Below are 12734 nucleotides of genomic sequence, written 5' to 3' on the forward strand. Positions count from 1 at the left end.
AATGTAATATTAATGTACTTTTAATATATTTTAAGTAAATACATAAATCTGTTAGTGTATTTACAGCATACTTAGACATTTCTCAATATGTTTTAAGTACAATTAAGTGTATATATTTTTTTCACCAGGGTAATTAAAGCATACATAGGCAAAAACTAGCATTTGTGCATCTTCTTTTTGCTTAATGAGATTTCTTTATCTCTTAAATGAATTTCTCTAGAGGCACAGCATGTATTTACATGTAAACAAACAATGATAATTAGTCAGTTCTGACCTTTATCTCTGTGGTACTGTTGTCGTGATGCGTGTTTAATAATTATGTTTATCAGCACAAAAATTACTACTAATGCTTAAAACTACACGTTGGATGAGTTACTGAAAAAAAAAATTATTAAAAATATAAAATATTAATATTAAAAGATATAACTCTATAATTTTATATTAGTATTGTCTCAGTACTTTACACACACACATCTCTCTACACTTCTCTCCATCCTGAAATAAAATACAGATTTTAAACTTCAGCATCAGGAGAGAGTGGTGGAGGATCTGCCAGCGTTTATTCATGTTTGAGAGGTATTGATTTTTGATGGATCATATAATGCTCCAGTGATGCTCCAAAATACACAACGGCCATAAAAATATCACTTTGTGCTCAACCGGCAGGAAGATATATGGGGGGAAAATGCTTCAAATCACAGATTTCTCTACTAAAAACAGCTTTTAGTTCTAAAAATGATACGGTTTTTAGATTTTACCAAATATAAAACCTCTGGAATATAATCAAGAGGAAGATGGATGATCACAAACCATCAAACCACCAAACTGAACTGCTTGAATTTTTACACCAGGAGTAAAGCAGCATAAAGTTATCCAAAAGCAGTGTGTAAGACTGGTGGAGGAGAACATGATGCCAAGATGCATGAAGAAAACTGTGATTAAAAACCAACCAGGATTATTCCACCAAATATTGATTATTTCTGAACTCTTAAAACTTTATGAATATGAACTTGTTTTCTTTGCATTATTTGAGGTCTGAAAGCTCTGCATCTTTTTTGTTATTTCAGTCATTTCTCATTTTCTGTAAATAAATGCTCTAAATGAGAATATTTTTATTTGGAATTTGGGAGAAATGTTGTCTGTAGTTTATAGAATAAAACAACAATGTTCATTTTACTCAAACATAAACCTATAAATAGCAAAATCAGAGAAACTGATTCAGAAACTGATTCAGAATATATATATGAGTGTTTTCATTATTTTAAAATGTTTTGCAATGTAGAAGAAAAACATATGGAATTATTTAGTAATGCAAAGAAAAAAGTTCATATTTATAAAGTTTTAAGAGTTCAGAAATCAATATTTGGTGGAATAATCCTGGTTTTTAATCATAGTTTTTTTCATGCATCTTGGCATCATGTTCTCCTCCACCAGTCTTACACACTGCTTTTGGATAACTTTATGCTGCTTTACTCCTGGTGCAAAAATTCAAGCAGTTCAGTTTGGTGGTTTGATGGTTTGTGATCATCCATCTTCCTCTTGATTATATTCCAGAGTTATTTTTTTTTTCTATAATTTTAATATATAATATATGCCAACTTTTAAGCTACATACCAACAATTACTTGCATAATTCACTATGCAAAAGTTTAGGTAGTATTCATATATTAGCATTTCACTCATCACTCCCTTTAAGAGTCAGGTGAGCTCTGACTTTGGCACATTGCTATTTAAATGGCGCAGCTACCTGGACGTAGAATGTTCCCATATTTTCTACACTTTGAAATAATAGAAAACAAAGCAAAAACATTAAAATAACACAAAATATATTATACAGTGAGATCTTACACCGGGAAATCTGATGTAAAATTCATATCCTGTTATCTGTAAACCTGAATAAAGTAAAGTACAGCCAGGATTCAGGGTTGAGATGCTGCTGCTGCTGCTGGTTTAGATCTGCAGGTCGTGTTTATGGAGAGTGTTTGTGTTTTTTACAGCTTAAGAACATGAGCTCTATCTATCAAACATGACATTTATGAAATACATCACCTTTCAGACAAAACAGCTTCATGTTTTCTATCAGTTCTGAATCACAGGAGGTTCGATTAGACTACAGACCTTCAGAGAGTTCAGATATAAATGTTTCATGAAGTGAAGGAGAAGTGAAATACAAGCTCCAGCCAGAGGAGCATACAGCAGCAATTCTAATGAAAAGATATCAGAACATGAGAGGAATCAATACACACACACTACACACACTACACACACACACACACACTATACACACACACACACACACTACACACACACACACACACTATACACACACACACACACTATACACACACTACACACACACACACTACACACACACTACACACACACACACACTACACACACACTACACACACTACACACACACTACACACACACACTACACACACTACACACACTACACACACACACACACACTATACACACACACACACACACTACACACACACACACACACTATACACACACACACACACTATACACACACTACACACACACACACTACACACACACTACACACACACACACACTACACACACTACACACACACTACACACACACACTACACACACTACACACACACACACTACACACACACACTACACACACTACACACACACACTACACACACACACACACACTACACACTCACACACTACACACACACACACTACACACACACACTACACACACACACTACACACACTACACACACACTACACACACACACTACACACACACTACACACACACACACTACACACACACACTACACACACTACACACACACTACACACACACACTACACACACTACACACACACACACTACACACACACACTACACACACACACACACACACACTACACACACACTACACACACACACACTACACACACACCACACACACACACACACTACACACACACTACACACACTACACACACACTACACACACACACTACACACACTACACACACACACACTACACACACACACTACACACACTACACACACACACTACACACACACACACACACACACTACACACACACACACACACACTATACACACACTATACACACACTACACACACACACACTACACACACTACACACACTACACACACACTACACACACACACACACTACACACACACACTACACACACACACTACACACACACACACACTATACACACACTATACACACACTACACACACACACACACTACACACACACACACTACACACACACACTACACACACACTACACACACACTACACACACACTACACACACACACTACACACACACACTACACACACACACACACTATACACACACTATACACACACACTACACACACACTACACACACACACTACACACACACTACACACACACACTATACACACACACTACAAACACACACTACACACTACACACACACTACACACACACTACACACACACTACACACACACTACACACAAACTACACACACACACTACACACACACTACACACACACTACACACACACTACACACACACACACTATACACACACACACACACTATACACACACACACACACACACACTATACACACACTACACACACACACACTATACACACTATACACACACTACACACACACACTATACACACTATACACACACTACACACACACACACACTATACACACTATACACACACTACACACACACACACTATACACACTACACACACACACACACACTACACACACACACACTACACACACACATACACACACACACTATACACACACTACACACACACTATACACACATTACAAACACACACTATACACACACACACTATACACGCACACTATACACACACTACACACACACACACACACACTATACACACACACACTATACACACACTACACACACACACTACACACACACACTACACACACACAAACACACACTATACACACACACTATACACACACACTATACACACTATACACGCACACTATACACGCACACTATACACGCACGCTATACACGCACGCTATACACGCACACTATACACGCACACTATACACGCACACTATACACGCACACTATACACGCACACTATACACACTACACGCACACTATACACACACACTATACACACACTATACACGCACACTATACACGCACACTATACACGCACACTATACATGTTACACCTTAGCCCATGTCCGTGTTATGTTTCTCCCTCGTTTGGTCTCTTGTGCTCCTGCCCCTCTGTTTTCCTGTCATGTGTTCACAGCCACGTGTTTCTGTTGTGTATCTGTCACCGTCTTAGCCCTGCCCTAACCATCAGTGTTCTCACCTGTGTTTTATCTGTAGCCCTGCCCCCTCATCAGCCCTGCCCAGGTGTTCCTCCTGTATATAAGCCCCTCTGTTTGTACATGCTGTGTCGAGTCTTTTGTGTTTTCTAGTCTGTTAATCTAACCGTGAATCCTGTTTGTAGTGTTTAGCCTTAGTAGCCTAGCCTTGTATCCTAGTGTTTGTATCCCAGTCTTTACCCCAGTCTTAGCCTTCGTTTATGTATTTCGTTTTCTTTTCTGTGTTTGTTTGGTTTATTTATTAAAGTATCATCTTTGCACTTACGTCCTCCTCCTCCTTCACACCCCTCCGTCTTACGTGACATAAGACTCGACCTAAATATGGACGTAGCAAAGTGGAATGCCACGAGGAAGGCGGACCTGGCGTATCTCCGGTTCCTCGCGGAGCTAATTCGGGGGGATGAACCGCTCCCGGCGCCTCTCCGTGGGGTGGAGAGTGTCGGCCCAGCTCCAGCTAAGCTAACTAGCATGTTAGCTCCACCGCACTCTCCAGCCCGGCCGACTTCCAGCACTCCAGCTCGGCAGGCTTCCAGCTCTCCAGCTCGGCCGGCTTCCAGCTCTCCAGCGCGGCTGACTTTCAGCACTCCAGCTCGGCCGGCGTCCAGCTCTCCAGCGCGGCCGACTTCCAGCACTCCAGCTCGGCAGGCTTCCAGCTCTCTAGCCCGGCCGGCTTCCAGCTCACCAGCCCGGCCGACTTCCAGATCGTCGACTCTGGCTCCGGAAGCAAGCTCCGGTCCGGTGTTTACAACCACGCCCTCTGCTGAATCTGCGGCTCCAGTCCGGATCTTGGCGGAAGCCGCACTCTCAGCTCCCGCTGAAGCGGCTTCTTCGCCAGCGGTGCCAGCCGCCTCCAAGCTCGCGGTGGCAGCCGCCTTCACGTCAGCGGTGCCTGCCGCGCTCACGCCAGCAGGACCCACCGCCTCTGTTTCAGCGCTGCCCGCGGCTCCGGCCGCCTCTGGATCAGCGCTGCCCGCGGCTCCGGCCGCCTCTGACTCTGTGCCCACGGCTCCGGCCGCCTCTGACTTTGTACCCGCGGTGCCTGCCGCGCTCACGCCAGCAGGACCCACCGCCTCTGTTTCAGCGCTGCCCGCGGCTCCGTCCGCCTCTGACTCTGTGCCCGCGGCTCCGGCCGCCTCTGACTCTGTGCCCGCGGCTCCGGCCGCCTCTGACTCTGTGCCCGCGGCTCCGGCCGCCTCTGACTCTGTGCCCGCGGCCCCGGCCGCCTCTGACCCAGTTCCCGCGGCCCCGGCCGCCTCTGACCCAGTTCCCGCGGCCCCGGCCGCCTCTGACCCAGTTCCCGCGGCCTCGGCCGCCTCTGACCCTGTGCCCGCTGTTACCCCAGTTAATGTGCTTGGGGGTCCAGCCTCTGCTCCTGTGCCTACTCCCAGGTCACGAGCTCCTAGACCCGCCGCGCCTGCTCAAGCTGCACCCGCCGCGCCTGCTCAAGCTGCACCCGCCGCGCCTGCTCAAGCTGCACCCGCCGCGCCTGCTCAAGCTGCACCCGCCGCGCCTGCTCAAGCTGCACCCGCCGCGCCTGCTCAAGCTGCACCCGCCGCGCCTGCTCAAGCTGCACCCGCCGCGCCTGCTCAAGCAGCACCCGCCGCACCTGCTCAAGCAGCACCCACTGCTCCAGCCTCAGCTCCAGCTCAAGCACCAGCAGCACCCACTGCTCCAGCCTCAGCTCCAGCTCCAGCACCTGCTGCCTCAGCCTCAGCTCCAGCACCTGCTGCCTCAGCCTCAGCTCCAGCACCTGCTGCCTCAGCCTCAGCTCCAGCACCTGCTGCCACAGCTCCAGCTCCAGCACCTGCTGCCACAGCTCCAGCTCCAGCACCTGCTGCCACAGCTCCAGCTCCAGCACCTGCTGCCACAGCTCCAGCTCCAGCACCTGCTGCCACAGCTCCAGCTCCAGCACCTGCTGCCACAGCTCCAGCTCCAGCACCTGCTGCCACAGCTCCAGCTCCAGCACCTGCTGCCACAGCTCCAGCACCTGCTGCCACAGCTCCTGCTCCAGCACCTGCTGCTACAGCCTCAGCTCCAGCACCAGCAGCTCCCGCTGCTACAGCCTCAGCTCCAGCACCAGCAGCTCCCGCTGCTACAGCCTCAGCTCCAGCACCAGCAGCACCCGCTGCTACAGCCTCAGCTCCAGCACCAGCAGCTCCCGCTGCTACAGCCTCAGCTCCAGCACCAGCAGCTCCCGCTGCTACAGCCTCAGCTCCAGCACCAGCAGCTCCCGCTGCTACAGCCTCAGCTCCAGCACCAGCAGCTCCCGCTGCTACAGCCTCAGCTCCAGCACCAGCAGCTCCCGCTGCTACAGCCTCAGCTCCAGCACCAGCAGCTCCCGCTGCTACAGCCTCAGCTCCAGCACCAGCAGTGCCTGCCACCCATGTGGTACCCACTGCCCCTGACCCGGTACCTGCTCCCAGAACTTTGTACACCCCCAAGCCTACTCCCAGATCAATGTTTGGTCCCAAGCCCCGTTATTCCCGGCCTGCTCCGAGGCCTCCTGTCTTTGCCCCCAGAACTGTGCCCAGGCTGGCTCCTTGGACTTCCCTACAGACTTTTGCCAGTCCTGGGCACCCACCAATGTTTGTTCCCATGTCTCTCCCTGTCCTGGTCCCAGTGTCTGTGTTTGTTCCCATTCCTGTCCCCGGTGGTGTTTCTGTTCCCGTCCCAGTCACTGTATTTGTTTCTGTCCCCGTCTCTGTCATGGTTCCAGTTCCCCTGTCCAGTTTTGTCCAGTCCCTGTCTAGTGTCCAGCCCCCTGTCCGGTCTCAGCCCCCTGTCCAGTCTCAGCCCCCTGTCCAGTCTCAGCCCCCTGTCCAGTCTCAGCCCTGTGTTCTGTTCCCTGTCCAGTCTCAGTCCCCAGTCCAGTCGTTTGTTCAGTCTGAACCCCCTGTCCAGTCCCAGTCTCAGTTCCCTGCCCGGTCTACGTCTCCTGTCCAGTTTCCATTTCCTGTCCAGTCCCCTATCCCGTCTCCGTTCCAGGTCCTGTCCCCGTTTCGTGTCCAGTCTCATGTCCAGTCTCAGCCCCTGTTCGGTCGTTAGTCCCGTCTATGTTCCCTTCCTCTGTTCCCTCTCTCTCGGCGCCCCTGGTAGTGGCGCCATTGAAGGGGGGTTATGTTACACCTTAGCCCATGTCCGTGTTATGTTTCTCCCTCGTTTGGTCTCTTGTGCTCCTGCCCCTCTGTTTTCCTGTCATGTGTTCACAGCCACGTGTTTCTGTTGTGTATCTGTCACCGTCTTAGCCCTGCCCTAACCATCAGTGTTCTCACCTGTGTTTTATCTGTAGCCCTGCCCCCTCATCAGCCCTGCCCAGGTGTTCCTCCTGTATATAAGCCCCTCTGTTTGTACATGCTGTGTCGAGTCTTTTGTGTTTTCTAGTCTGTTAATCTAACCGTGAATCCTGTTTGTAGTGTTTAGCCTTAGTAGCCTAGCCTTGTATCCTAGTGTTTGTATCCCAGTCTTTACCCCAGTCTTAGCCTTCGTTTATGTATTTCGTTTTCTTTTCTGTGTTTGTTTGGTTTATTTATTAAAGTATCATCTTTGCACTTACGTCCTCCTCCTCCTTCACACCCCTCCGTCTTACGTGACAATACACGCACACTATACACACACACTATACACACACACTATACACACACACTATACACGCACACTATACACACTACACGCACACTATACACACACACTATACACACACACTATACACACACACTATACACACACACTATACACACACACTATACACACTACACGCACACTATACACACACACTATACACACACACTATACACGCACACTATACACACTACACGCACACTATACACACACACTATACACACACACTATACACGCACACTATACACGCACACTATACACGCACACTATACACACACACTATACACGCACACTATACACACACTATACACGCACACTATACACGCACACTATACACGCACACTATACACGCACACTATACACACTATACGCACACTATACACGCACACTATACACACTATACGCACACTATACACGCACACTACACGCACACTATACACGCACACTATACACGCACACTATACACGCACACTATACACGCACACTATACACACTACACGCACACTATACACACACACTATACACACACACTACACGCACACTATACACGCACACTATACACACACACTATACACACACACTATACACGCACGCTATACACGCACGCTATACACACACACTATACACGCACACTATACACGCACACTATACACGCACGCTATACACACTATACACACACACTATACACACACACTATACACACACACACTATACACGCACACTATACACGCACGCTATACACACTATACACACACACAAACTAAACACACACACTATACACGCACACTATACACACACTATACACACACACTATACACACACTACACACACACACTATACACACACTATACACACACGCACACTATACACGCACGCTATACACACTATACACGCACACTATACACGCACACTATACACGCACGCTATACACACTATACACACACACAAACTAAACACACACACTATACACGCACACTATACACACACTATACACACACACTATACACACACTACACACACACACTATACACACACTATACACACACGCACACTATACACGCACGCTATACACACTATACACACACTATACACGCACACACACTGTACACATACACTGCTTAGCCGAGTAGAGCTCTTTAGAAATGTGAAATACAGTTTCTTAAAACTTTTAAAAAAGAAACTGGACTACAGTGAAAGTATGAACACAATTTAACTCAGTTAGAATAGCAGAAACTCTCTTATAATAATAATATAGAGAATAAAATTCTGCCAGATTCAAAACTTAATAAAAAACATTAAAAAGCTTTAATATCTCTATAGACAGATTGATTTAGGTCCCGCCTCCATGTTCTCCCACTGTTATCTACAATCCCCATAATCCACCACTTCCCACTCTTACTCTCACAGTCAGAGTGCTGATCTGTTTCACCTGTTCCTTATTATCTCTGATTCTCATGTTCAACAATACACCTCAATTTATCATTTTTTTGTTAAATCTGCAAACAAATTAACTATACTTAAAGCGTGATTATATAGGTAGATACATGTTTATTTCCTCAAATATAATTTAATACACCCAAATAACGTTTCTATAATTTTTTTTTTTTTTTTAATGTAGCTTGCTAAAGAAATTTCAGCATCAGAAAAAACAAGGCAAAATTAAAACCGTGTTTGGCAGTAGAGCAAGAGAAGAGAAAATCTGCGCTTAAAAACATTATTAAATTAACTAGAAGTTTAATTGAAGACTCAAAAACCCACATTTTAACTTATTAAGCTTAAGATAAACCTTGCTTATTTGAATAATTTTAAACCAACTGTGCGTTTTAATTGAGTTACACAGCTGGATTAGCAGCAAGCAGACTTTGTCTGAGGGAAGGATCTGTACCATAAATTGAATTCTTCTGCACTATTAAACAGTTCAGTTCTTTCCAGGCTGTAGCAAAGACAATAATCTCTACAGAACCATCAACATGATAGAATGCTAATGCAATCATAATAATGATCATATTAACTAAACAAAAAAACATTTACATTAATTGCAAGTTAAAATTGTATAGGTGATAGAACCGTTTCACAACTATTAAATATTAAACTATTTATTAACATAATACTCGTGATTACTCGTGATTATCAGAGGGTAAAGTGAGTTATCTCTGTATTATTTAAATTTAGCTCTCTGTTTCTCAGCTCAGTTGAGTTACTCTGAATGGAGCGCGGGATATTCCTGCTGACAGGACGCAGTGAAAATGAGCAGGACTCCTGTTTAACACTGCAGGACTTTACCCTTCAACACACTTCATACACTCTGTACTGCAGGAGAGAGAGAGAGAGAAAGAGAGAGAGACTGTAGCCAGAGAACAGCTGCTGCCATGACACTTCGACAGAAAAACTGGAGAGAAAAAGAAAAGAGACACTAATGAGAGGAAGAGAGAGAGAGGGAGGAAGAGAGAGAGAGAGAGAGAGAGAGAGAGAATAAAGAAAGTTTGCATTAGCAATATATTTTTAAAGTAAAGAAAAAATACAGGTTTGGTCGTTAACCGTGTGTAGCGTGCAGCTTGATTTAGGGCAGTGTGTCAGTGCGTCTTCGCTATCGTAACAATGGGAAAAGTACACCTTACACCAATTAATCATGGGTGTGGTTAATTTTGGGCGTAACATAAAATGAAGCAAAATAAAGTGTCTCTTGCTCATCATTCCATCATTATCAGAAATAACGGCTGTGATAAAGTTGTAATAATGTGATGTTATTCGTGATAACACACTTCCTCTCGTGCTCTGTTGCTTAAATAATGATTACTATTATCATACTGATTTTTTTTCACCAGCCTGCTTTTTTGGTGCTCTACACACTGATTAATTAATAGTGATTCTGCTGTAATTTCTGTTTTTGTGGTGAAATAGTGGTGAAACAGTGCTATAGTGAACATTATGGGTACTGTATCACAATCTAACTCAGTTAAAAGAACAGAAGCTGTACTATGTCGTAAATATTGTTATCTAAAACGATCTAAAACAACGGAAAGAGCAGATGAAGTATACTACTGTAAAAGTATGAATACAATATAACTCAATTAAAAGAGCTTAATCTGTACAATAGTGAAAATGAGCGTCCTGTATCACAGTCTAACTCAATAAAAAAGATTAGAAACTGTACTATAATAAAGGTACAGGTACTGTATCATGATCTAACTCAATTATCAGGAATAACGTCATGACTGTGATAATCTACTAATCTACTCTCCTGCTCTGTTGCTTAAATAATGATTATTATTATCATCAGGATGATTTTTTTCACCAGCCTGCTTTTTTGTTGCTCTACACACTGATTAATGAATAGTGATTCTGCAGTAAGTTCTGGTCAGAGTCTGATTTTGTGGTGAAACAGTGGTGAAATAGCTTTAACTGCTCCGTGTGAGGAGAGGAAGGCGGTACAGATCTCGGGCCGGGATGCTCCGGTGCAGAAAGCTCGGCTACTCCGGTTCCAGATAGGAGAACAGGAACCGGCTGAGGGAGAGTTCCAGTGTTTCCTCAGAGAAAAGCTGATTATTATTATTATTATTATTATTATAGACGGGAAGCAGAATAGCCGTTTCACCAGAGCTCAGAGTGTCACCAGCTAAACGCCGGCCGAGGATTAGAGAGAGAGAGAGAGAGAGAGAGAGAGAGAGAGAGAGAGAGAGAGAGAGAGAGCGGAAACGTGGTCTTAACTCTGAGAGGAGAAAGAGAAGGAGGAGATGGAGAGATAGCAGCAGGAGGAGGGATACGGATGGAGAAAAGGGTGAAAGTCAGTGTAGTAAAGCTGTGATCTGCAGTATAATCAGGGATAAATCTCTACAGCAGAAAACCTGCAGAATTCAGAATTCAGGATTCAGGCTGCGGTAACACTTTACTTGGATGGTCCATTTTACGGCCTTGTTGATGCTCAACTGACATTCAACTATCACTGAATTGAATCTCCATTAAATTTAACTTAACCCTATGTTGAATGTAAATGATTCAAAATAGAACCTAACCCTACACCTAACCCTAACCTTAACCCTTAATTAACCCTAAAATCAAACCCTACACCTAACCCTAACCTTAACCCTTAATTAACCCTAAAATCAAACCGTACACCTAACCCCAACCTTAACCCTTAATCAACCCTAAAATCAAACCCTACACCTAACCCTAACCTTAACCCTTAATCAACCCTAAAATCTAACCCTACACCTAACCCTAACCTTAACCCTTAATCAACCATAAAATCTAACCCTACACCTAACCCTAACCCTTAATCAACCCTAAAATCTAACCCTACACCTAACCCTAACCTTAACCCTTAATCAACCCTAAAATCTAACCCTACACCTAACCCTAACCTTAACCCTTAATTAACCCTAAAATCAAACCGTACACCTAACCCCAACCTTAACCCTTAATCAACCCTAAAATCTAACCCTACACCTAACCCTAACCCTTAATCAACCCTAAAATCTAACCCTACACCTAACCCTTACCTTAACCATGAATTAACCCTAAAATCTAACCCTAAACCCAATCCTAAAATATTAAGATAAGCGTTTGGATTAGAGTTGAATGTAGGGTTAGTTTCAATAGAGAATCATTTACTTTCACCTTTTAGTTCATTTGCATTTAATAGACATGTAGTTGAATGTTAGTTGAATGTCAGTTGA

General features: G+C 44.7%; 1 protein-coding gene across 1 annotated transcript; it reads left to right on the forward strand.

Annotated features, from left to right (window-relative positions):
• The first annotated feature begins 6460 nt into the window (after window positions 1–6460).
• Window positions 6461–8000, forward strand: LOC125781020 (BCL-6 corepressor-like protein 1). Its single transcript, XM_049463753.1, has 2 exons — window positions 6461–7173; window positions 7228–8000. Exons 1-2 carry the CDS (start codon window positions 6898–6900, stop codon window positions 7483–7485), a joined length of 534 nt encoding a protein of 177 aa, XP_049319710.1. The 5' UTR covers window positions 6461–6897; the 3' UTR covers window positions 7486–8000.
• The last annotated feature ends 4734 nt before the right edge of the window (window positions 8001–12734 follow it).

This window comes from Astyanax mexicanus, chromosome 14 (assembly GCF_023375975.1).
Source record: "Astyanax mexicanus isolate ESR-SI-001 chromosome 14, AstMex3_surface, whole genome shotgun sequence".
In the NCBI taxonomy this organism is placed as follows: domain Eukaryota; kingdom Metazoa; phylum Chordata; class Actinopteri; order Characiformes; family Acestrorhamphidae; genus Astyanax; species Astyanax mexicanus.

What these genes read in the sequence shown, in the direction of transcription:
- LOC125781020 (XM_049463753.1), top strand. Translation starts at nt 6,898, where the DNA reads ATGTTTGGTCCCAAGCCCCGTTATTCCCGGCCTGCTCCGAGGCCTCCT. An exon ending in CAGTTCCCCTGTCCAGTTTT is followed by an intron (nt 7,174 to 7,227) that starts GTCCAGTCCCTG and finishes CCCCCTGTCCAG; the next exon opens with TCTCAGCCCCCTGTCCAGTC.